The 25,200-nt window shown below is 57.7% G+C and overlaps 2 protein-coding genes across 2 annotated transcripts; one reads left to right on the plus strand and one right to left on the minus strand.

The window, feature by feature from the left end:
* The first annotated feature begins 726 nt into the window (after nucleotides 1-726).
* On the plus strand, nucleotides 727-18,390 carry LOC136006415 (low-density lipoprotein receptor-related protein 2-like). The gene is made up of 35 exons (XM_065664428.1): nucleotides 727-767; nucleotides 4,331-4,483; nucleotides 4,578-4,936; nucleotides 5,489-5,608; nucleotides 6,007-6,126; nucleotides 6,207-6,434; nucleotides 6,642-6,755; nucleotides 6,856-6,975; nucleotides 7,254-7,379; nucleotides 7,478-7,684; nucleotides 7,850-8,018; nucleotides 8,154-8,322; nucleotides 8,540-8,765; nucleotides 9,124-9,249; nucleotides 9,511-9,726; nucleotides 9,948-10,256; nucleotides 10,456-10,668; nucleotides 10,846-11,424; nucleotides 11,810-12,025; nucleotides 12,233-12,471; nucleotides 12,555-12,684; nucleotides 13,018-13,196; nucleotides 13,304-13,490; nucleotides 13,812-14,030; nucleotides 14,230-14,413; nucleotides 14,676-14,877; nucleotides 14,948-15,112; nucleotides 15,403-15,603; nucleotides 15,736-16,279; nucleotides 16,416-16,544; nucleotides 16,727-16,834; nucleotides 16,906-17,142; nucleotides 17,250-17,673; nucleotides 17,898-18,033; nucleotides 18,317-18,390. Exons 1-35 carry the CDS (start codon nucleotides 727-729, stop codon nucleotides 18,371-18,373), a joined length of 7,152 nt encoding a protein of 2,383 aa, XP_065520500.1. The 3' UTR covers nucleotides 18,374-18,390.
* Nucleotides 18,391-19,942: 1,552 nt separating this feature from the next.
* CLDN23 (claudin 23) lies at nucleotides 19,943-23,902 on the minus strand. The gene has a single exon (XM_065665226.1). The coding sequence runs from the start codon at nucleotides 23,701-23,703 to the stop codon at nucleotides 23,002-23,004; it is 702 nt and encodes a 233-aa protein (XP_065521298.1). The 5' UTR covers nucleotides 23,704-23,902; the 3' UTR covers nucleotides 19,943-23,001.
* Between the last annotated feature and the right edge of the window lie 1,298 nt (nucleotides 23,903-25,200).

The raw sequence follows: 25,200 nt of genomic DNA on the forward strand, positions 1-25,200 counted from the left end.
GGGCAGACAGCAGCACTTCATATTGCTTTGAGTGTCATGTCCAGGATAAACTGACCTCATGGCCCTGCCTGGCAGGTGGCACACCAGTGGAACAGGGTATCAAAGGACTGGAAGCAGTCCCTCAACATCCATATAGGTGTATGAAAATATATATATGCATCTGTTTATATATGTGTATGTATATAGGTACACACATGAGTGTGTGTGTCACCAAGTGGGAAGCCCCAAATGTCCTACTAGCACAGCTGTCTCCCAGAGAGACCTGCATGCCTGTGACCCTGGAGAGATGCTTCTGCCCTGCTGGTGTTGGCTGAAGGTGATTTTCCTTCCTGCTCCGAGGTGGAAAGATCAGAGCCCCAGAACCTGGTCAGAGCTACCAGGGCTAGGAAACTTCCCCACCATCATCCTGTCCTGGGCTAAACCTGGGGATGGCCCCCTAGCAGAGTCTGTATTGCCTCGTCCCACCTCAACGAGGGTCCAGGGGAGCTTTGAGAAGGCTTTTGTGGCAGCCTGTGTGGCTGGAAGGTGGGATGTGTGACAGGGGTGCTGTAAGGCTGGCAGTGGGCTATGGCATCTCAAGCGGAGGTCCGGATTTCCTTCTCCCTTCTCCCCGGGTCTCGCAGATAACTCGCAGAACCTGGGAAGAGCAGGACGATGCTTCCTCAGCAGCGGGCATCTGCAAAACCAGGACCTTTCTGCAGCTTTCGGCTGCTCCCCAGTGGCGGCATGGAGAGGCTTCCCAGGCAGATCCTGGTGGTGAAGCCCTGGTGGGAGGTGTTGAGGGGGGGCTGTAGCATCTGTAAATGGAGGTCCCAATTGCCTTCTCCATCTTTCCCCAGGTCTCACAGATAACTGGGCTGGGGAAGAGCAGGATGACAAGGATGTGCGGGAGATACAATCACAAGACTAGAGTTTTCTGAAAATAAGCAAACTTTTAAGACCATTTTGGGCACCTAAAGCAGAAGCTTTATTTTCCAGAATCAGTGAAAGAGGTGAAAACCAGCTTAATTTCCTTATCCTCATAGTTCACTCTCTTAAAAAGATCTTTGTCTCCTGTTCTGTTCTGAAACGAATCCAATGAGGGCAAATGCATCAGGTTTCCAGCCCCATCTAGGGTGATGAGAGTAGTGTAGCTCTTGTTGTTACTGCTGACACCAACAAATTGCTTCCTCAGTGCATTCATAAAATTAGTCCTCCAGATGGCCTTTTCTTTCAATTCCTTTCATTCCTTCCAAAATAAACCCTCTTAAATAATGGAAAGAGCACTCTGGTAAAGGATGCTGTTTGAGTTTCTTGCCAGGCTGCATCACAGCAGGTGCTAATATTTCCTAGTTCTGTCCAACAGTGCCTTAGGTTTGTAAACTTATTTTTCCTGACCTGTTTGGCCTTCGGGAAGTGGGAGGATTTGTCCCAAGGTCTCAGTATTTGTGCTCCTCCTGCTTGTGCTGAGCATTTTGGAGGCTGAAGGTACCACTTGTGGGACCAATTCATTGCTTATTAAAACACCCACTGAGGCAGATGCTGCTGCCACTGCTGCTGCGTGCTTTGGGGCAGGCTCTGGACACGTGTCCTGGACACAGGGGTATGGGTTGGAAGGATGTTTAAGTGAAAGAAAGATAGTGCTGCTAAGAGAAACAGGTAGAAACATGAGAGATTAAGGACAGTGCCTCCAGCCATTTCCTATCCTACTGGCAAAGCATCTGTCACCCACTTTGCAAGGCTGTCCCAGGCCAGAGATACTGGGCTTACCTGGTGTGTCAGGGAGGCTTCCAGCACAGGGGCACCACTATGCATGGCTGATGTTTGAGGTTACTGTGGACCAGATCCTGAAATAGGAATTGTTCTTGGGAACAAAGTATTCAGCCTGTGTGTTCAGAACTGAAAAAGGGGTTTTGTTGTCTAGGTAAAGCTTCAGCTTTTGAAACCGAAATAGAAAATATCTTTATTAAAATAGTTTGGAATGCTCTGGAAGTCTGCTTATTGGAACTTGAACATTAAATAAGATGTTTCCCTGGGAAGAAATGGGTGTTTCACAAAATCCAGTTTTTCTGCTGGTATAAATTTCAGAGAGCAGATTGCAGGCAGTTTAGTTTGAGCACAGATCCACAACACAAAGTCAGGTAGAACTGTACTTTCTTTACGGGAGCAAGGCTGCAGAGGTTTAATAACTGATGTGGGGGAGGGTGTCCCACTGAAATACTCTTTTTAGAAACATGACATCCTTCATCCTTGGGAAAAGAATGCTTAAAAGTCACTTAAAGGAACAGGAATAGTTTCTAAAACTTCTCACACCAATAGTGAGAAAAGAATTGATTCATCATATAGCAGAAAGGATACACGTAATTTTATGTGAACAACATAAAATCACACTATTTAATGTGAAACTGCCTTTGTATATTCACCATACTAGAAATAGTTGAAAGTGAAAATGTTATTTTTCACTACTGGGACATGGTGCTGGACTTTTGTATAGCATTTTGCATGCTGTTGCTCAAGCACAGATTTTCTCCCACTCATCATTTCAGTGGGAGCCTTTTCCTATCTCCAAGCCCTCTTTAGCTTTTGGAGGCAGAGAAGAGAAAACTTAAATGTCGCTGAGAAAAGGAAACTTCCTAACTGATGGAATTGTAATGAAAACCCCGAAAATATAAAGCAAATCTCTTCAGAAGTTGGGGCAAAAAAAGCCCAGTACCTCATAGAGCAAAAGCCACTCTATGCGCATGCAAATGTAATTATGTACGGTGGGCCACTGCCTGCGCATACATACACCTGTATGCTCTTCTATCTATACATGTTCATTTAAAATACTTCTATTTTAAAATCATGCTTTTTAAAACAACCTCCTGCGTTTTAAGAGGCCGGCCGCAGCAGGTGTCTTCTTCATCACTGCTGCCGCAGCTCCCCAGGCTGATGCTCAGACGCAGCGGGGATTGCTGCTGCACCCACTAACTTCTGGAGCCCTTTCCACAGTGCCTCTGCTGCCACCTGCCTTTCCCAGACTGCTGCTGCGGTTTGTCACTGGTTCGGGGCTGCAGCTAAACCATGCAGGAGTCTGATACAAAGGAAAGGCAAAGGCCGCGCTGAATTAAACTGGACGCAAGGATAGGTGGGCAAGGAGAGCCCACTAGTCCCCCAGAAGTGGGAGACTAGGATTTGGAAGTCAGACACCCCAGGGGGGCAGGAGGGTCCCTGCTGGGTCCTGCCCAAAGTGCTGCCCTCCTCCTTCCCATCACAGAGGTACGGCTCCTGGGGCGAGTCTCTTTGTTCCCTTCCTTGGGTTTGCTCTCGCAGTGGGGCAGACTCAGTGCCCGGGTGGAGTTTGTGCTGGATAGAAGAGTACGCTGGGGGTGGCAGAGCTGGGGTGGTCCCTGGAGGTGTCTGGATACTTTGCTGCCTGTCCATCGGCCCTTTCCACTCCCTCCGCCAAACACTAGGGACCCCTTTACCTGGTGTCTGTGCCCCAGAGGTGGTCATCATCCCTGGGACCTGCACACTCAGGTACTCTGCACATTGCCTGGGGAAATCAGTTGCCTGCGGCTGCTGGGAGGCTGTCCCAGAGAATGAGGATGGCCGTGAATCTGCTCCCCGGGCTGCAGCACTGGTCGGGGCATGTATGAGGGCTGTGCTGCAATGCTGTTGGTGCAGGGGGACACCTAGCACTCATGGGGCACCACATCCTGGGGCAAATGGTCTCTGGAGCATCTCCCTTGTGCCAGTGCTCTGGGCCACCTGACAGAGCTGTGCAATACCCTGGTCTTTCCGTCTACCTGACAGTACCTCTGCCCTGAGCTTGACTGTGCCATAGCTCTTCTGTGCCGGCCCTGTACGGCGCGCAGGAGGTCATCCCAGAGCTTCCCCTTCCTGAGCAAACACTCCTTGTATGTGCCCAAACATCTCAGACAGACAGTGTTGACAATGAGTGTGTACCCACAGTGGCAACCACCTGGTTTCAGCTAACGGGCAGCGAGGTTTTGTAGGGAGATGAAAGAGGATGAATGCAGAGCATCCACAGCCAATGCACGTGCCTGAAGGACAGACTGGTCTTGGGGGTGCATACACACTTATGCCATTATTTGCAACTGGCTGGCAAGCCAAAAACTTGAGGGGCAACACACTGGCAGCTTCCCCAGGGTGGGCAGCAAGGGGCCTGCTACCCCCAATGCCCATCTCTTCGGCCTCAGTGATGCTCCTCAGCTTTCCCCGGTCAGAGGGGGCTCCTTCCCAGGCAGCAGCAGCAGCAGCAGCAGGTGCCTTATCCTCTTGCAGGGCTGTTTCCTCCCCCAGCCATTGCCTTTGCTCTCCTTGTTGTGCTCCAACGGCTTCTCCGCAGCCCTCAAGGTCGAGGGCCACCCCGGCGCCTGTGTGCTCAGAGGGTGCCCCTCGTCCAAGGCTGCCGCTGCCTTCACACGCGGGCGCAGATGCTGCGGGGCCCGGCTCACACGGCCGGCTCTCACAACAACCCGTGCGATAAGGCAGCCCCCGGGTCAGTGCTGTGGGCCTGGGGACCCTTCACTCCCCCCCCCCCCCCCCCCATCTCCGGGGGGTGCGGGCACCGGCACGGCAGGTGCTCCGCCGAGGTCGGCGCCCCCCGGCCCGAGGGTGAGGGCTCTGCGGGCGGCCCGGCGCAGCCCCCGCGGCTGCGGGGCGGGCCAGGGTCTCCGCCGGCGGCGGGCGGTGCCCGCGGTGCCCAATGGCTGCCCGCGCCCGGGCATAAAAGCGGCGGCGGCGGTGGCGGTGCGCTTCCCTCCGCTGGCCGGGCCCCCCGAAGCCCCCCTCCGCATCCCCCCCGCCGCAGCAATGTGCCGGCCCCCTCCGCCGCTCCGCCTGCTCCTCGCCCTCCTCAGCATCCTCCTGCCGCCGTTGCTGCTGTTGCTGCTGGCGCCGCCGCCGCCGCGCCTGGCCGCGATCGCCGCCGGAGCCGGGACCCGCCGCGCCCGTGAGCAGGGACCGGGAGGGCGGGCTGGGCTGGGGAGGTCCCTGCCCCATCCCCAGGGGTTGCGGTGGGAGCCCGCTGCCTCCTGGCTGCTTGCTGCTCCCCGCGATGGTCTATGGGAGGTCCCTATGGGCCACCATGGGTGTCTCTGTTCTCCCCCCTTCGCGGTGATGTAGCGGTCCCTGCCGCCGGTAGCATGCTTCCCACTGCCAGGGTGGGAAGCAGCATGGTGGGGGGCCTGCATCCTGTAGAGCCCTGTTCGGCTGCCTAGGGAGGCTGGGGGGTCCATACTTTTGCGGGAGGGGCGGGGGACGAGAGGCAGCAGTTCTTCCTCCGGCCCTACAGGAGGTCCTGGAGTGCCCTTGGCTGGTGCCAGCTTCCCTCCCGGTGGGGTTGCGCTGGGACTCTCAAGCGGGAGTCTGCGTGGGGTGGGTGCCGGTGGGTGAGCTGCGTGGGGGGAGTGCTGATGGGTGAGCTGCACGGGGGGCGGGCGCCGGCGGGTGCGTATCCCGGTCACCCAGGCTGACCACGGGCCGGGGTCCCTCTGTCCCACAGTGCCCGCCGGCCCCACGTGTGCAGCCTCACGCCAGGCTGCCTGCGGTGCCAGCTGCATCCCCGTACCCTGGCTCTGCGATGGCGAGCAGCAGTGTCCTGACGGGACGGACGAGCAGTGCGGTGAGCGGGGGCGAGCTGCCACCCCTCCCCTCTAGTGGGGTGGCCTGGGGGACCTGCGCTGCATGAACATTGAGGGGCGCTGGTGCTCTGGGGATGGTGGGGCAGGGCAGAGGCACCTCGCTGGCTCTGCAAGTGGCTCCTGTGTGGCACCCTGAAGGAACCCTAGAGCTCCTGGGGGATATCTGGGGCATCGGGACATATTGTGGGTCCCGTGCTGAGCGAGGCAGCACCCCACCTGCCAGAGAATCCTGACTGGGGCTGCTGTGGTCCAGCCGCTCGGCAGAGCCCCTTGAGTATTGCCAGTGCCTGCCCCTGCCAGGACGGTGGGGACCCTTGTAGCCGTGCCCTGTAGCTGTGCCAGAGTGGGAGGTCCCAGTGACTGTGTGCTGTCCCTGCAGACGTTGCCTGTGGTGGGGACCCCCATGTTTGGCAGTGTGACGATGGCCGGTGTGTTTCTAGCAGTTGGCGTTGTGATGGTGTTGCTGACTGTATGGATGGCTCTGATGAGCAGGACTGTGGTAGGTGGTCTCTGCTGGGGAGGGCTGAGGAGGGTGTCTGGGGCATAGGGCAGGGTGTGAGTGTTGCTCTGTTCCCCCAGTGTGCGGCGCAAAGAAGGTGCAGTGTCCTGGCACCCACCACTGCATCCCACACTGGGAGCTATGTGATCGGCACCAGGACTGTGAGGACGGCTGGGATGAGGAGGGGTGTCCCCAGCAGCCATGTCTGCCTGGGCAGTGGCAGTGCAGGAACAGGGTGTGCATCATGGCTGAGTGGAAATGCAATGGGATTGATGACTGTGGCGATTCCTCAGATGAAGATGTCTGTGGTAAGCAACGTGTATGCTCCTCAGTGGGGTGAGACCCGTCTAGACCATGCATAACGTAGAGGGTATTTTGCCTTCCTGGGCTCCCGTTTCCCTTGGGATGGTGGCAAGCATTGCAGGAACCTGTTGATGCTTTGTGGGACTCTCCCCATGAATCTGGGACCCATGGCTCCCCCTGTGAGCTCCTGACACAAGCTGTGTGTGCCATAGCTCCCTGCCCACCTGGCATGGTGCGGTGCGATGAAGGAAAGTGTATCCTGGAGTCCCTGATGTGCAATGATGAGGATGACTGCCTGGACGGCACCGACGAACCCAGCACATGCGGTGAGTTGCGTGTGTCTGCTGGCACTGACTGTGTGGCTGGGGCCAGGGGGAGCTGCAGAGCTGTTCTGTGCCATGTCACCCCTGGGCTGTGTTCCCGCAGGTCGGAGCTGCTTTGTACGGAACGGGGGCTGCGCAGAGACGTGTACTGACACACACTGGGGAGTGCAGTGCTCCTGTGGGGCTGGCTGGGTGCTGCAGGCGGATGGACAGAGCTGTGCTGGTAAGGAGAGGTCAGGGTGTGCATGCTTCAGGCACATGTGGCTTCAGCTGCCACAGTGGGGATCTCCCCAGAGCCAGTGCTCCTGTGGGAGCACCTACCTCCACCCTACTCCTGCCTCTGTCATGCCTGGCCCTGCAAAGCCTGTGTCCAGTCATGTCCCAGCAGCAGCTAGTGTATTTTGGGGTTGGGACCCAGGTCCTGGTATCTAGGGAGCCTGCCTCTGGTCCCTGGGGAGAGGTAGTGATGCTGTGTGCTCCTGGCTGCACCTATCCCTGCAGATGTGGACGAGTGCTCCCTGGAGTACAGCCCCTGCAGCCAGCTGTGCAGCAACACGCCAGGCTCGTTCAGCTGCTCCTGCCTCCCAGGCTACACGCTGTGGCACAGCACCACCTGCGAAGTGTCAGGTAAAGTGAGCCAAGGAGTCCGGCATGCCTGGGGCCTGCGCAGTGCCCCAGCTAGCCACGGCCCCACTCACCGGGCGACATCCCCCTTGCCCTGGCAGACAACGCAACGCAGATCCTGGTGGCTGTGGGGGAGGACCTGGCCCTTCTAGATGTGCGGACCCAAGTCTACCGGCCCCTGCTCTCCAGTGAGACTGAACCCCGTGCCCTTGTGTACGACCTGCTCCGAGAAACTTACTACTGGCTCACAGAGGACGGCGAGCTCCGTGTTCACCACCCTGGGAAGGGCACACAGCCCCTCTACCCAGGTGGGGAGGAGTGAGGATGCTGGGTGCTTTAGTGGGGCTGAGAGGGGTGCTGAAAGCTGGGCTGCCACCCTAGCCCTGTCCCTCCCATAGAGGAAGGGGCATCTTGGGTTTTGCTTCTCAGCCTTGAGCAGGGGTGGCATGCCTTAAACTGCTCTATCCCTGCAGATGCCGAGGAAGTGAACAGCATCTCCGTGGACTGGTTCACAGGGCAGCTGTACTGGGCCAGCAGCCACCCTCCAGCAATCTGTGCAGGGCTGGGTGATGGCCGGGGCTATGTGACAGTGCTGGGTAAGGATGTGGTACCAGAGCAGCTGACAGTGCATCCTGCTGCAAGGTGAGGAGCCAGTGAGATGGGGTTGGCCTGGGCTCCTGGGTGAGCAATGTTGGTGCTGACCACATCATGCCTGCTGTGGAGCTGTGGCAGCACTGGTGTTATGTCATGAAGTGGGTGCTTAATGCTTTCCCCCAGGTCCCTGTACTGGGTCAACCGTGGGCAGAGGGGCCGAACAGTCATTGCTGCAGCTGGCATGGATGGCTCAAACCGGCGAGAGCTCACTGTTGTGTCCATGGAGGAGCCTGTGGGGCTGAGCCTGGACCATGTGGCCGGCAGGCTGTACTGGATCAGCGAGTACAAGGAGGTAGGGGTGTGATGCAGTTGCCAGGCGGTGATGAGGTGGGATTTGGGAGGGTGGCCCTGGTTGCACTGTGATTATGGCTGATGCACTGGGGTCAGGGAGCAGTGCCCAGGTCTGGCACACATCCCTGGGCTGGGAGGGGGAAGGCACCACTGTGCCTGTGGGACAGTGCTGGGTTGTGTGAGTGCCACAGAGTCACTGTGCCTTGCCTTGTCCCCAGTCCATCGAGACGCTGCGGGTGGATGGCGGCGGGCGGCACTCCTTTCCTGCTGTCCTGCGGAGCCACACAGAGCTGCTGGGCCTGGCTGTGTTCGAGAGCCGGTTCTTCTGGACCGATGGCATGGAGCTGGTGTCGGCCACGCGGGCCTCTCCCCGGGAGCACGCGGTGTTGCTCCGTGCCCCTGTCTCAGCTTTCACTGTCCTACACGTGCTGCAGCAGCCTCCCCGTGAGTACCCTGATGGTACTGTGATTCTCTGATGCAACTCGCCTGCACCAGTGCAGGGCTGGCAGCATCCCTACTGCTTCCTGGGGTGCTGTGGGGGACTGTGGTGTGTCCTGGAGCTCACTGGCTCCTGCCTAATGGCTCTTCTCGTCCTCTGGCGAGGGGGTGTTGGGTTGTAACAGAAGGGATGCTTCTGAGTCCCATGGCTTTGGGTAGAGCTGAGCCCTCCTGCCTCAAGTGATAGTGCTACCCTGCGTGGGGTAGCCAGCCATATCCAACCCCAGGATAGCCCAAGGTTTTGGGGGATCAGGAGAGGCACAAGTGTCATGGCTAACTGAGCTCTTAATGTTCCCTCTCCCAGGGGACACTGCTGCGTGTGCTCCTGGCCTGTGCAGTCACCTTTGCCTCCTGTCCCCTGTGCACCCTCGGGGCTACAAGTGTGCGTGTCCAGAGGGTCTCTTCCTCCTGCCCTCAGGGAAGTGTGCAGGTGAGTGGGGTCTGCAAGGTAGGCTTAGCTGTCTGGGGTGGGATGCATCCCTGTGGAGCTCAGAGTGGGGCCATACGGGGCTATGGCTTTGGTGGGATGAGGTTTGGTGGGAGTCAGAGGGGGGCCATAAGGGGCTGTGGCTTTGGTGGGATGAGGTTCCTGGCACACACCAGTGCTGCTGCATTTATGCCTTTGTTTATGCTGGTGACCCTGTCTGGTGCCCTTGGTGCTGTTCTCACACACTGCTCTTGTACCCTGCAGAGTTGTCCATTGTGTATGCATCAGGGAAGACAATCTCCCTGGTGCAGGTGGGTCCTGGAGCACACAGCAAATGGGTGCAGGAGTGGCAGGAGCCCCTCCATCTGCAGGATGTGGACTGGCAGAGGTCAGTGCTCTACGGGACAGATGACCGTGGGACACTGCTGCGTGTTGTAGGACACCCTGGCCGGAGAGAGGCCATTGCGACTGGGCTGCCAGGTAAGACCCTATGGGGTGATGGAGGGCATGATCCCTTTCCTGGTGCTCCATGAGGCCTGAGGATCTCCTGGGTGCTGAGCACAGCAGTCCCATGGTACCCATCCTGGAGCTGTGCTGAGGCACTGGGTAGCTATGGCCTGGTTTTAGGGGCAGGGGAAAGCGGTGGAGGAGCAGGGTCATGGGACAGTACCATAACTGCTTGTCTGCCTACTCTCGCCAAGTGTGCTCTGCTCGTGTGGACATCCACTCAGGGGACCTGTACTGGCTCGCATGTAACCGGAGGGACATCGGGGTGATCCAGGCGTCTGACATGTCCTCGCGCATCCTGCACCGTTCTTACAGCAGCATCCAGCACCTCTTCTTGGACTGGCAGCAGGGCACTCTGTACTGGCTAGCCGGTGGGCAGCCCCTGCAGCAGCTCAGCCTGGCTGGGGGTGCTCCGTGGGATGCATGGAACGAGACATGGCCTGGAGACCTGCCTGCAGCCATGGATAGCAGAGCCTTCAGCTTGCTCTGGAGCTCATCCCTAGGTGAGCCCTGGTGGTCTGGAGCAGGGAGCAGAGGTGGTCGCTATAGGCAGGAGTGACCTACATGCAGCAGGTGCCTGCCCAGGCAGTGTGGTGCTCATGGCTGAGCCCCTGGCCTCAGCTCAGAGGTACCTGCCATAGCTGTGGGGCCACTAGCTGGTGCCTGCAGTCCTCATGGTCCTACCATTCCTCTGCCTTGCAGGCCTGCGGGCACTGAGTCTGACCAAGCGGCAAGCAGTAACCCTGGCACCCAGCTGGCCCCATGGCCTTGTGGCCGCCTTCGAGCCATACCTGGTGTCTGCAAATGGGACAGCTCTGCTGCTGTGGGACCGAAGGACGCTGGCCCTTGTGCTGTCCATACCAGCAGCAGGCGTGCAGGGAGTGGTGGCCTTTGTGGCCTCGGAGCCGCAGGCTGGTAAGAGTGGCTGTGGCTGTGTGCCTGGCACAGGAGCTATACATGATGGGGTTGGGTGGCCTGTGCTGCTCGGAGCTGGGGCAGGGTGCCTGGCTGCTGACAGCCATGTGGGGTGCTCTCAGAGGGGTCAGGAGGGACAGCTCCACATCCAGGCTCATGTTCTCATCCCTTTACCAGTGCTACCAAGCAAGGGGTCTGCCCTGCCACTCCCTTCCCCTGTGACTACCACTACAAGAACAGCTACAAGTACCACTGCTGCTCGGCCCACCACCTCCACCACAAGACCTACGCCAGGCAAGACCACCACCACTGCCCTCACCACTACTGCACCAACCAGCAAGGCTACCACAACATCATCCACCACCAGCCAGTCCACATCAACTAAAAACACCCCTGCACCAACCACTGTCCGGACCATACCAACCAAGACCACCACTGTGCGGCAAGCCACCACCAGCACCACCACCACCACCAGCACCACCACTCGGTCCTTGCCAACCAGGACCAGCACCACACAGACAACTACTACCACTCAGCGCCCAACCAGTCCTGCGCGGGTAGTGCCACCTACTTCATCCCTCCCATCCAGCCCTGCATACCGCCAGACCCCAGTCCTCCGTCTGTCCTGTCCTCGCACGCATGTGCCGTGCCGTGATGGCACCGAGTGCGTGGCCCAGGAGTATGTGTGTGATGGGGAGAAAGACTGTGCTGATGGCTCTGATGAGGACGGGTGTGCCCAGCTCTGTGACACCGCAGGTAGGAGATGTTCTTCTGTCCTCTGTGCTGGGCCTTCTGGCTGCTTCCTGGTGGGCTTGGTGGGACGGGGCACTGGGAAAGTCTGAGTGTGTGCTGGGCGCTGATGCTTGTGCTGTGGCATGCTGATTTCTCCTGAGCTTGGGACCGGGCTGGAGGTGTTGTCAGAAGGGAACACTGCTGCTCACAGTGACCTTGATATGGCTGAGCTGAGCCTGCCTCAGTTTCTTTGCTTGGGTCCTAGGCTGCTGGAGGCGCATTGACTAGTAGGGACCAAGTCCTCCCAGTTGCTGTAGTGTGGGGCCATTCTATGTCTTTGGGGCCTAGCAGAGGGTCTGGGCACCCTGGCTGTCTACTGCAGGCTTAGTAAGGTTCCTTGTGTCCCCAGGGGCCTTCCACTGTGCAAGCGGAGCTGTGTGCATTGGGGCTGGGGAGCGCTGCGATGGGGTGCCCCAATGCCCCGATGCCTCAGATGAGACAGGCTGCTGGAGCCCCACGCAGGAGTGTGCCCTGCGCTGTGACAGTGCCACTCGCTGCATCCCAGAGAGCTGGCTGTGTGATGGCCATGCCGACTGCCTGGACCACACCGATGAGCAGGGCTGTGGTGAGACCTTGGGGCTGCATGGTTCAGGGGTTCCTGGGGTGGGGGGGTGCCTGTCCAAGAGGTGGGTGGACTGGGTTTCCTCTGGGTCCAGGAGCATGAGCTGCCCTGAGCAACCTGCTGAGGGGCTGGAGGGGCTGTTTCCTGAGCTGGTGGGATGGCGACAGCAATGGGGACAGTGCCACCGCACAGCCCTGTCCCTGCCTGCAGTGCCAAAGGAGTGTGGCCCTGCTGAGTTCTCCTGCCAGAATGGGCAGTGTGTGGCCCTGGCTCTGCGTTGTGATGGTGACCGTGACTGCCGAGATGGCTCGGATGAGGAGGGCTGTGCCATGCCCCGGCCACTGCTCTGCCGTACAGGCGAGGTGGCATGTCCCCGCAGCGGGGAGTGTGTGCCAGAGGCCTGGCGCTGCGACGGTGCTGCTGACTGCACGGATGGCTCAGATGAGCAGGTTGGTGGGGTGGTGGGGACATTGCCTGTCCCCCGCTCTGTCCTGGCAGGGCTGGTGGCCCTGTTCACCTTCTGCCTTTGCAGGGCTGTCCCTGGGAGGAAGGACTGTGCAGGGACCGGCAGTGGGGCTGCTCCCATGGCCATAAGTGCATCCCTGATGTCTGGCGCTGTGATGGAGAGAGTGACTGCAAAGATGGCAGCGACGAGGCTGGCTGTGAGCAGCAACCTGCTTTATCCCCTCTGTGTCTTGTCCAGGGGAGTTGGTGGGTGCCCAGCACAGAGGGAGGTGGTGATGTGTCCGTGCTGAAGTGAAAGGCCCTGTGTGCTCTTCCTAGCATCTGTGGTGGCTCCAGGTCCTGGGTAGCTGTTGTTCCTCTAAGGCTAGTGGCCCTGGGATTAGGATAGCCTGAAGCCAGGCTACAGGCACAGCTTTGGATATGGCTGCAGTGATCGCATGGTATCTTGTGGGAGCAGATAAGTAAGCCAAAGCTGAGAAAGGCATCTGGTGGATGAGGCTCAGGGCAGCATCCCCTGTGTGTCCCTGCAGGCCAACCTGCTCCCTGCCAGAGTGATGAGTACCCATGTGGGATGGGGCCCTGCCTGAATGCATCCTTGGTGTGTGATGGCCATCAGGACTGCGCGGATGGCTCAGACGAGGGGGGGAACTGCTCGGTGCCCTGCCAGCGGTCCTGTGCTCATCTCTGCTACCCATCACCCCAGGGCCCTGTGAGTGCCAGCAGCCCTGGTCCAGGGGCTTACCCCTGGTCTAGCTGTAGAAGGGAGCCTAATGTGCCTCCCGAGGGGGGAGACCCTGACAATCTCTTTCCCCACAGCGGTGTTGGTGTGGCTCGGGCTATCGTCTGGCTGATGACGGTCTGTCCTGTATGGACATAGACGAGTGCACAGAGCAGGGTGAGGAAGCCTGCAGCCAGACATGCCTCAATACTCCAGGGTCTTACAATTGTAGCTGTCTCCCTGGCTACCTGCTGGAGCCTGATGGCCGCATCTGCAAACTCACTGGTAAGACATGGGAAGGTCAAGGGTCCCTAGCACTTTGGGGTATATGAGCAGCTGGTGGGTACCTGTGCCCCCATGCCTGCTGCCAACAGGAGGAGCCTTGTAGCCTTCCCATGAATGGCCCTGTCCCCTCTGCCTCTGAGGTTCCACTCAGCTTTGAGCTGAGTGGAAGATCCATCTATACTAGCTGGAGAACATGCTGTGTGGTAGGGCTAAGTCCCAGCAGGCTCCAATGTTTGAGAGTGCTGCATTCCCTGCCTGCATGTGCTGAGGCCATGAGGCCATCAGTGCTGAGCAGTGTCTGGGTGGCTCTGTGTTGCCCAGGACCAGAGCCCCTGTTGCTGGTGGCTGTGCAGTCAGAAGTATTATCCTATGGCCTGCGGAGCGGACGTGAGGAGGTGCTGCTGGCTGCTGACAAGGATCGCGTTGTCTTCTCGCTTGACTATGACCTGGTGGAGAGGAAGATCTTCTGGATGGACCTGGCCACAGAAAGCATCCGCTGGCAGGGCCTTGACTCTGGCAAGAAAGGCACACTGGTGAAAGGTATGCTGTGACAGTTTGCAGGCTTGGCTGCTCTGTGACTGTGTAATCTCCAGGTTGCAGTGGGGTGCCAGACTCTGTGGTGCTGGTGGGAACAGGACTGGGAGGAGCTGGAGCTCCTGGCGTGGAGGAGATCTGGGCTGGGAGTGTTGTGGCAGAGAGCCACGCAGCTATCAGCACTCACCTCATGGGTGCATTGCAGGTGTAAAATCAGACTGTATAGCAGTGGACTGGCTTGGGAGGAACCTGTACTGGACAGATGGGGCAGCAGGGCAAGTGCTGGCCACTCGCCTGGGGGCTACCTGGAGAGGGACACCAGAGTACACGGTGGTGATGGATGGAGACCTGGACCAGCCCCACTCCCTGTTGCTCCAGCCTCTGGCAGGGTAAGGCTGGGACAAGAGGACATGGGGACCTCCTTGCCATCCCTGCCCTACTTTCCTCCGTGGAGTCAGGCAAGAAGCTGGGGAAGAGTTGGTATCACCCCACCTGGGTGCTATGTAACCGGGGCAGGAGACCAGGCACCTTCTCCTGTCCTGGGTGGAGCTCTCAGTGCACCCCTGATGGGATGGGAGGCCCCATGCTGTTCTTCTGGGCTGCCCATGATGCTGTGGCAATCCCATGTGCTAGCACCTCTCTTCCCACCAGGCTGATGTACTGGTCAGAGGTTGGGAGCCGTCCACGGCTGATGGAAGCCACTATGGACGGGAGTAAGCGGCACGTGCTGCTAGCCCGGGGGCTGGGCTGGCCCACTGCACTGGCCCTCGACCTCCCCACCTGGAGGATCTTCTGGCTGGATGAGAAGCTGGGCAGCATCGGTTCTGCACACCTGGATGGCACTGGTGTAAAGGTGTGTGGTGGGGCACTAGCGATGGGGCCCTGATGGGGACCAGGGTGGGCACTCATGGCTTCTCTGCCAGGTCCTGCAGCTGAGCTGGGTCCAGAGCCCCTTCGCAGCGGCTGTGTGCGAGGGGCAGCTCTACTGGACAGAGAGGAAGGCATGGTCCGTGCAGCAGGTGGACAAGGCCAGTGGCAAGAACAGGACTGTGCTGCTCAAGAGACATGGGCAGCCCCACGGCCTCCAGGTACCTAATTGAGGGACCCCCAAACCCTGCTGCTCCAGCCCTGCTGGAGCTCCCACCATGCATGGCCCTGCTGTCCTCTGAGTGCGGAGCTGCACCCTCATCTCAGTGGTCCTTGGGCAGCAGTCCCTGTGGTCAAGGGTCTCTCTTGGAGCATTCCTGCCTCACCATTCTGCCCCCTGCCAGGCTGCGTCCGGGCCTTGGGAGCATGGCATGGTGTGGGTCATGCTCAGCTCCACTACTGGGTGCTGGTGATCTGGTGGGGCTGAGAGGCTGAGCCTGCTCTTCTACAGGTGATGCACCCAGAGCTGCACCCCGTGGCCTCTAACCCATGCGTGGCACGTGGCTGCTCCCACCTTTGCCTGCTGAGCGCCAGACACGTTGGGCAGTGCCGGTGTCCTGCTGGGCTGATGCTGGCCGCCGATGAGACCACCTGCCTGCCCCTCCGTGACTCAGCCTTTGCCCTCCTGGTGTCCCCAGCAGCCGTGGTGCAGGTACCATCCTCTGGAGCCTGCCCTGGGGGCTGCTGCCCTCATCACTGTCAGGGGAGCAGGGTTCACGTCCTGCTGCCCTCATCACTGTCAGGGGAGCAGGGTTCACGTCCTGCTGCTGCCTCCTTCCCCCAGGTCTACCTGAAGGACCTGCCCACGACGGCTGGATCCCAAGGTTTCCCTCCCCACCGGGCCCTGCCCTTGGCCAAAGTGGTCCACCTGACAGCCATCGACTATGCAGTGAAAGACAAGAGCCTGTACTTTGCAGAGGTGGGGGGTGACTCCATTGGGCTGCTGCGCCTGAAGGACTCGGGCCGGCTGTCCTGGAAGCAGGCGGTGGCTGTGGAGGGCACGGTGACATCCCTGGCCCTGGACTGGCTGAGTGGGAACCTGTACTGGATGGGGGGGCAGCCGCCCAGCATCCACGTGGCAGCTCCTGGGGGGCGGTGGGCCCTGGCACTGCTCAGCAAGGGGCTGCAGGGCGCTGCCTGGCTGGCACTGTGCCCTCGCGCCTCCACCATGTGCTTTGTCACAGCCGCTGGCAACCGTGGGCCCGGTGCTGCTGTGGAGTGCGCAGCCATGGATGGCACCGGCCGCAGGGTGCTCTGGAGGAGAGCCCGGGCTCCCACTGGCCTCGCCTTTGGGGGTGTTGGCACCCGGCTGTACTGGGCAGACCGTGGTGAGTGTGGGCTGAGCAGGGGCACCGCTGGGGGTAGCGGTGGTGCAGGCGCTCGACCTGCAGGGCACAGCCCCAAGGGGCAGCCTGGAGCCTCCCGCATCCCCACGTCTGATGTCCCTGCATCTGTGCCCTGCAGAGAGAGGCACCATCAGCAGCATCGAGCTGGACGGGTCCCGCCCCCGGGTGGTGCGGGAGGGACTGCATGGCCTCTCCCTCTTTGCCGTTGGAGAAGGCTTTCTGCTCTGGAGTACGACCTCAGCCAACGGTGAGTCCATCTGCGGTGCTCTGCCCAGCTCCTGCTACTGCACCAGAGCACGGGGTCTCCGCCAGCCCCTGGGGGGTGCAGGCTGCCCCTCCTGGGTGAAGGGTAGGCTGGGGGTCCCCACCTCCCATCCTGAGCGCCCTTGTGGAAGAAGATGAAGCAATGCCAACCCCATGTATCTTCAGGGTCTAGCAGGATCTGGCACAGCCGTCTGGAGCGGGCTGAGAGCTGGTGGTTCCCAATGGAGCAGGAGTTGGTAGCCATGAAGATTTACAGCCAGTTCTCACAGGAAGGTGGGTCTGGGGCATCTGGGCAGTTGAGCCGTTCCCTGTGATGGCCATGCTAATCCATGCTATTTTGGCAGGCACCAACGGCTGTGCGAAGAGCAATGGAGGCTGCGCCCAGCTCTGCCTGCCCAACCCTGCGGGGCGGCTGTGCCGCTGCTCCCCTGGCTACCGCCTGGTGCGAGGGGTGGAATGCACGAAGGCACTGCCCTGCCCGGCCCCGCTCCAGGCCTGTCCTGACCTCCAGACCTGCATCGCCAGAGAGCAGGTCTGCGATGGGCACCCCAACTGCGCCGATGGCTCTGATGAGTCTGACTGTGAGTGCCTGCCCGCAGCCGGTGTGTGCAGGGCTCCTGCCTGCCCAGTTTCCCCCAGTTTGGGAAGGGGGGTCTCACTTGTGACTGATCTATGTCCATCCCGCTAGGCCCTTCTCTGCAGGTGGGGACCCAGATCCCCGCGATGGCAACATCTGGAATGTCTCATGTGGAAGAACAGAAACCAGCTTTACCCACAGCTGCACACAAGTCTCGGCAGCCCGGCCACAGCGTGCCTGCAGCCCCTGCTCCCAGGGAGCATGGACAGCCCTTCCTGGTACCCCCCAGCACTGAGGAGGTGTTGGGGGCTGTGCCCTGCAGCAGTGAGATGTGTAACCTACATGGGGACTGTGCCATCGAGGCTGGGCGAGTGACCTGCCACTGTGCCCTGGGCTACCGTGGTGACTACTGCGAGGAGGCAGAGGTGCAGCCTGTTGCAGGACCTATTGCCCTGGGGGTGGCCGTGCTCCTGGTGCTTGCTGCTGCTGGTGTGGGGGCCCTGGCCTACATGCGGAGGAGGGACAGGCGGAGGAGGTGAGCTCTGGGGCTCTGCTGGGACAGGTACAAGTGGGGATAGAGAGGGACAGGGTCTGCCTGCCCAGGGGCAGCATGGTGTTCTGAGGCATTGCTGGGCTATTTGGAAAGCTCCCATCACCCTTGCAGGCTACTACCGGGGGTTATGGCAGGACCTTGGGATCTGCCCCATCTCAAGGAGGTGGCCATGCCATTCTCAATTGTATTCTTGTTTTCCTCGCCAGGACCTCAAGCACTGCCTCTACCCGGGTGCTGACCTTGTACCACCGTGAAAGCGATCCCGAGGAAGAGGATGAAGAGGAAGAAGAGCTTCCCCCGAAGAGTGATACCTTTGTAAACGAAGCTTATGATGGGAAAGAGGTGAGCAGCTTCTGGAGCAGGCTCTGATAAGGACCTTCTTGCCACCCAAGGGTGCCCCAAGGCCCCCCTGATATGCAGATCCCTCCCCAGGCTATTGGTGCCCACTCCTGAAGTAATATCTGTTCTCCTGCTGGGAGAAAGGGGGGGGTTGTTCCTGAACTCTGGCTGGTAAAGGGACTGTCCCACTCCTCCTGCGGCTGCAGCCTCTGTACCAAGGTGTAGGGTGGGCTCAGGAAGGCCAGCTCAGACTCATCCCTGATGCAGCCATCTCTGATCTCTGCAGGAGCTGCCGGCCCCGCTAAGGAAAGGAACATCTCGCTCCGACACTATATGTTCATAAAGGAACATTGTGCAGCATCTCTGGTGCCATTGTGGTTTGTGTGTGGGCTGGGGAGGGGAGGATGGTTTGCTCTTCCCAGCTCTCTAAGCTCTAGAGAACTTATAGTCCAGAGCAAAAAGCTCTGGGAGGTGTTTCAGGAAGTTTCCAGCTCCAACACAGCCTGTGAACCACTTGAATTTGATCCCCTACTGCAAGGGTACGTCTTGTGCCATCTCTTAACCACACTTGGAGCCCTTTCATAGAATCATGGAATGTTTTGGGTTGGAAGGGACTTCAGAGCTCATCCAGTTCCAACCCCCATGCCACAGGCAGGGATACCTTCCACCAGACCAGGTCGCTCAAAGCCCCATGCAGCCTGGCTGTGAACACTACCAGGGATGGGGCAGCCACAGCTTCTCTGGGCAACCTGTGCCAGGGCCTCACCAGCCTCACAGGGAAAATTTTCTTCATTCTGTCTAATCTAAATCTCCCTTCAGTCAGTTTAAAGCCACCCCCCTTGTTCTGCCACTATATTCCTTGTAAAAAATCCTTCCTCAACATTTTTGTAGGCCCCATTTAGGTATTGGAAGACTGTTGAAAGGTCTCCCAAAAGCCTTCTCTGCTCCAGGGTGTACAACCCCAACTCTCCCAGTCTGTCCTCATGGGAGAGGTGTTCCAGCCCCCAGATCATCTTTGTATCCCTCCTCTGGACTCACTTGAACAGGTCCACATCCCTCTTGTGTTCGTGCCACCAGAGCTGGATGCAATACTCCAGGTGGGGTCTCACAAGAGTGGAGCAGAGGGGCAGGATCACCTCCTTTGACCTGCTGGTCACGCTCCTTTTGATGCAGCCCAGGACACGGTTGGCTTTCTGGGCTGCGAGCACACACTGCCAGCTCACGTTGAGCTTCTTGTCCCTCAACACCCTCAAGTTCTTCTCCTCAGGGCTGCTCTCAGTCCATTCTCCATCCAGCCTGTATTTGTGCTTGGGATTGCCCCAACCCATCTGCAGGACCTTGTATTCCACCTTGTTGAACTTCATGAGATACATGTGGGCCCACCTCTCTAGCCTATCAAGGTCCTCTGTATGGCACCCCTTCCTGCTTCCTTCCATCTTGATCCACTGTCCCTCTGCAGCAAGGCTAGGCTTGTTGACCAGGGTGTTTTGGACTTGCCTGGCATAGAAATCTGTCTGAATAGCTCTGCAAGGAAGCTGGATTAGCTCTTGCCCTGTTATTCTGGGTGCTGAGCAGGATTTTATAGTGCATTTCTGACCTCCTGAGTGTCCCTCACAAACCAGTGAGACCAGTTTTACTGCCTCACACCAAGCTAATGATGAAAGGGGAAATACACACTAGTTTTTTACCCTGTGATCTCTTCTCCCCTCCTCTGAAGTGGCTGTGCTGATTTTTGACTGTGGGGGAAAGTCTCTGAGGAAGGTGCTATAAAAGCAACCTGTCCTCTTTTACAAACCTTTTCTCCCTGCTTCAGGCAAAGCATGAGGGAGCTGGGTTAGCTGTACCCCCTGGCTCTCAGCCTAGCCTGCCTGGCAGAAAGCCCATAACCATACCACAGCACAGATCCGTTCCTCTTCATTTATTCTGCTGTTTGCACAGCCCGGAGTTGAACAGAGACATGTGGGAGGTGCTCCCCATCCGTATTCCCAGCCCAGAAGGCTGCACATTGCTAACCTCTACCTTGCTCACGTTAAAGAGAAAGGTCTTTGCCCGAGGTTTCCTGCAGCAGTGTCAGACATCCAATTCCAGTGAAAACAATAATGTGATAATTGAGTGGTAGAGCAATAGGGACAGCTTGAGCTGGATGCCTCTGGAGGGGGACCCAGAACGAAGAAATCCCTGGGGTTTTATACCCTTACAATCTATGTACCTGTTCTTCGTAAGTTCTTCACATGCCTTGCACATGCCTTTTGGTCCAGTGATGATTTTTGGTCTGGGGTCTTCTTGTTTCTTACTGGATTCTTCCTCTGTCTCCAGGCATGCCGTTAGCTGCTCTATCTGGACAGGTTGAAGCTTTGGAAGTACAGGTTTTCCTCCAATTGTCCCTACTCCCTTGGCATCTTGGTTTGTTTCCCGTTTTCCCAGTCTCTTTTCTTCTGCTGAGCAACCTTGCTCATACACGGGTTTTGGGTCTGACAAACCCGGCCTTTTGCTCTGGTTCCCAGATTCCCACTAAAATAACATTTTCTTCTGACATCTTCTGTTCTCTTCTATCTCCTGGTCTTAGTCTAAAGTCCCTGCTTGATCTTTCTCTTCCTTGATTCCTACCACCTCTCACTTGCAAATTCCTGCTAATGCTGCTGCCAACAAATGCATCTCCTGCTATTTTGTGTTCCTTTCTTTCATTAGTTCAACTCTCTGCTTCTCTTCAAGACCATCGTACATGAATACAGACACACACAAAATCTCTTGCAAACGTTCTCTTTGCCATGATGGCAATCTTGAGTGTGTCATTAAAGTTCAGTGGTGTCATTCCTCTGTATTTGAACAGAGCTTGTTGGAGCCATCCCCAGAAGCTGCGAGGATGCTCATCAGGTCTCTGCCTGTATTCTTGTACTGAGCTGATGGTCCAGTTCACTCCTAGCTCTCCACATGCTTTAATGGCTTCTACTAAATTTCAGAGCCATGTCTGACAAGCAGCTCAATCTCATGCCCGATTATAGTCCCAGTCTGGATCATTTGCTGGCTGGGAATTTCTGTTTCCTCCCATCTGTTGAGTCAGTTCAGCATCCTTATTAATGATTTTTCCCCCCTCTCATCAGGTCTGAGTAGCTCCACAACTGAATTGTACCCAGGGCATATGTTTGTTAGAAAATACTTGAGCATTCTCCCTGAGTCGCAGCATTTTACTTCCCCATAGGGCCGTCACTAGGATTCCAAGGTTGGTTAGTAAATACAAGCAATCCAGGTGGGGCTCCACCTGCCACTCCTGGTTGCATGGCAGCAGGATTAGGCACTACATTAGAAGCAGAGGACAGACTCTGGCAGCAGAGCAGAATCAGAAAACTGAGAGCATTAGACCTAAAAGGTGGGGTGGGACATGTTTGGGGAGTCAAAGTTCATGACCACAACTGTTACCCCAGGTCTAATTCCTCTTCCCTTGGCTGGATGCCTCCTTGCCCATGCCCAATTATCCCACACGTACCAATAATCCATTTGACAAGGGCTTTCATTCTCTAAGTGGTGCTGTAAATAAGTGAGTCTTAATTAACTGAATGTTCCATGGGGGGGGCGAATTTCCGAGGGGCCCCACCAGCTTCCCTAGTAATACACAGCCATTCCTTCCAGCACAGGGCCATTGCATGCTTTTTAGATAATTGAGCTGTGCCATAAATCTTTCCCCAATTTTGCAGTACATTGGCCAAGGGTGTACCCTTTTCTATGCTGAATTTATTCACCATTACCAGAAAAAACACCCTGTCAGGGAGACACAAGGCTTAGAAAGGACCATCTTGCTTTCTAAACTCCTTCTCAGAGAGAAGTCTATGTGTGGATAGATGCAATCTTCATCACAGACTTGGTCAATAGTCTGTATCTAAAAGATTGTATTTCTTACTGCTAAGAGGAACTCGAACCGCTTCTATGTGCATCTAATGCTGATAAGGCTGCGCACCCATAAGCAAGCTGCAGCAAGGGAGGGACTCAGACTCACTACAGCATGGAATTTTTAATACTCACCCTTGCATGCCTCCTGCTCTTAAGGTCCTAGGAGCAGAATTCACCCAATGCCAGCAGTTGGATGGAGACCACAGGGTGTGGAGGTGATGGCCTAGGATCCCACCTGGGTCACCAACCTGTTAAAGGAAGGTCTTTGCCCTAGGTTTCCTGCAGCAGAGTGTCAGACATCCAATGCCCAGGGAAAAATAATGTGATGATTGAGGAGTAGATCCATAGGGACAGCTTGAGCTGGGTGCCTCTGGAGAGGGACCTGGAACAATGAAATCCCTGGGGTTTTATACCCTTACAATCTATGTACCTGTTCTTCGCGTGCCTTGCACATGCCTCTTGGTCAAATTGCGATTTTTGTTCTGGAGGCTTCTTGTTCCTTATTGGATTCTTCTTCTGTCTCCAGGCAGGTTGTTAGCAGCTTTTATCTGGATAGGTTACAGCTCCTGCTGATGGTCACGGCTTCCTTATCTTCCAGTTTGCACTGGTCTCAGGGACTCCTTTCACATAACTAAGCAACAGTTCAAGACAAGTTCAACTTTTCTAGGTTGCAGCTTGCAGCTTAAGGCTTTGGCAATGTTAGCTACTCATTCTAAGCAAAACTACTCATACAAAAGAATACAGTTAAATAATTCAGCTGACTGAACTCTATTTACAACACTCACGTGGGAGCACTTGAGCTACCTTTGCCCAAGCTGCTGCACAGCGCAGGAAGACGAGCTAAAAGCTGTATGGAGAGACTGCAACCAGGACTGATCCTAAACCCAGCATGGCTTTGGCACAGTTAAGGGACCTGGAGCACAGCAGGCTTTTGAGGAGGTTGCAGAGACTCAAGCCAAGTCCTTGGTTTTGTTTCCATGCTGCTCTGAGGTACCCCAAGAGAAGGGCATGGCTTGGAGGGGCAGGAGCCAGTGCTCCTCTCAGTGCCAGGCAGGCATTGTGCCCACTGCTGTCCCTGTGCTGGGGCTACAGGTCAGAGTCACAAGGCAGGGTGCTCCTCCACTGCTGTCCTTGTCGCTCGTCCTCCAACACATCCCAGGGATTGCGGTAAGCCCCAGTGGTGGGGCACGGCTCAGCCTCCAGCACAGGGCTGGGGGGCAGTTTGGGGGCCCTGAGCTTCTTGCAGCAGTGGTGGAAGCTGAGGGCGAGGGCCAGCCCCCCCAAGATCTCAAAGCAGCTTCCCAAATAGCTCAGCACCAAGCTGTAGCCTACAACCAGTGTGCTGCCAGCCGGCGCAGGCAGTGCCCACAGCTCATGGGTGTACCAGGAGGCAGGCACAAGGCTCAGCAGCCCCGAGAGGAGCAACGCAATCCCTGCCACGCCAGCCAGCGTGTGCCGTGGCTCGTCCTGCCAGCAGCGAACCCCCAGGGCAGCCACCAGCAAACCCACCAGAGTGAGCACCAGCGAGGAGGGCATCATCCCTTGGGCCACCTGCACAGGCACCTGCTTGAAGTAGCCCAGCTCATCAGCTTGCCCGCAGAGGCGGTTGTGGCTGCTCTGCCGCTCCGTGCAGATGTCCCAGATGCCCTGCTCCGTGACGAGGTCAATGGGCTGATCGGGTATAAGGCTCACCTGCCGCCAGTTGGGTGCCAGTGTGCCCGTGAGCGTCAGCAGGAGCCCGCAGGGGCACAGGACCAGCCCCACGATCATCGCTGTCGGTGTCCGCATGCTGGGGAGGTGGGTGAAGAGGCACAGGGGTCCGCGGGGAGGTCCGGGGGAGCCGGCGCTCGTCACCCGGTCTGAGGGGGTGTCCCTGGTGCCCCAGCGCTGCTCGGCGCAGGCAGCGGTGCCCCAAGGCGAGGCAGCAGCCCCGGAGCCCCGCAGGGTGGTCGATCAGCCCGGCGCCCAGGCTGCGCCCGGGGCATGGGGAGGTGCCAGCGGCAGGAGGAAGTGCGGGCAGGGAGGAGCCCGGCACAGGCAGGGCTGGCTGGCACCCAGCCCCGAGCGCCTGCACCGGGACCGGGGGCAGGCAGGCAGCCGCCACGGGATAGAGGTGGCACTGGGACATCTCGGTGTCACACCGGGGCTGGCCAGCGCTCCGTCCCCACGCTTCCCTGCAGAGGAAGCGCAGGACCCTGCTATAGCTCCATCAATTAAACTATCTACTGGATTAATGTGTGAAAGTCATTGATTAAGATGAAATGCTAGGGGCTTTCACAGTTTGCAAGGACCCCGTTATACCCCCAGGGCCAAGGAGACCTGCCCAGACCTTGGTCTACGTTTTCATAGAATCACAGAATCATTTATCTTCTTGCTCCTCATCCCAGCAAGCATCTCCTTGGTCCCTCAAAGACCACTCCTGAGATCAGCCCTGCTCTTCCTTTCCCAGGCTGCTCTCAGAGGCCACCCGCAGGGGACAGCAGCCTGGCTCCCAGTGGGAAAAGTCCCTGGGATGTCCATTGAGAGAGGTACAGGAAGTCACCGCATTTGAGAGCCCCTGTGTGGGATTTTGAGCCACGAAAGGCATTGGTTTTCGGCCCCTCTGAATTTCATACTGCCAGTCACGCTGAGCCCAAAAGAGGGCAGCATCCTCTGTATATTATTTTGGGATGATGAACCCCAGCTGATCTGGAGGGCTGGCTGCATGTGTGCTCCACAGCACCTCTGCACTGCCATGGGGTCTGCGTGGGTCTGTGCTGCAGCAGCTGTGCCCCAGCAACCTTCCCTATGCCTCTGCCCTACAGCTATTCCCGAGTGTCCCCAAAGCCGTGCTGCTCTGTGGGTGCCACATCAAGGACAGACAGCGGAGCTGTTAAACACTGAATCTCAGCCCAGCTGGAAGGCAGGGTGGATTGGGCTCAGTCAAAGGCTCATGTGCCCAGCTGCACCTGCAGGGCAGCAGTGCTGACAGCCAGCTGTGTATAGCTTCAGATTAGGGACACCCAGCTTTGTTGTAAGCAGGTAGTAGTTTGCTAAAAATTGGCACTCCTCAGCTAAGAAACTAAGCTAAGGGGCTACTCTCATTAACTTTCACCCTACTCCAGACATGCCAAGCCACTCATTTCTGCCTATGGAGATGTGGGTCCAACCAACACACCAGCTGCTGCCTGCCTCTTGTGTTGCCCAAGGCTGCCTTCTGCCATAGGACCCCAGCCCTGACTGGACCTGAAAGAGCCTGAAATCTTCTAGTCCTGGCTCTCACAAGAGGCTGTATTTTTCTTTCCA

This window comes from Lathamus discolor, chromosome 1 (genome assembly GCF_037157495.1).
Source record: "Lathamus discolor isolate bLatDis1 chromosome 1, bLatDis1.hap1, whole genome shotgun sequence".
Classification (NCBI taxonomy): domain Eukaryota; kingdom Metazoa; phylum Chordata; class Aves; order Psittaciformes; family Psittacidae; genus Lathamus; species Lathamus discolor.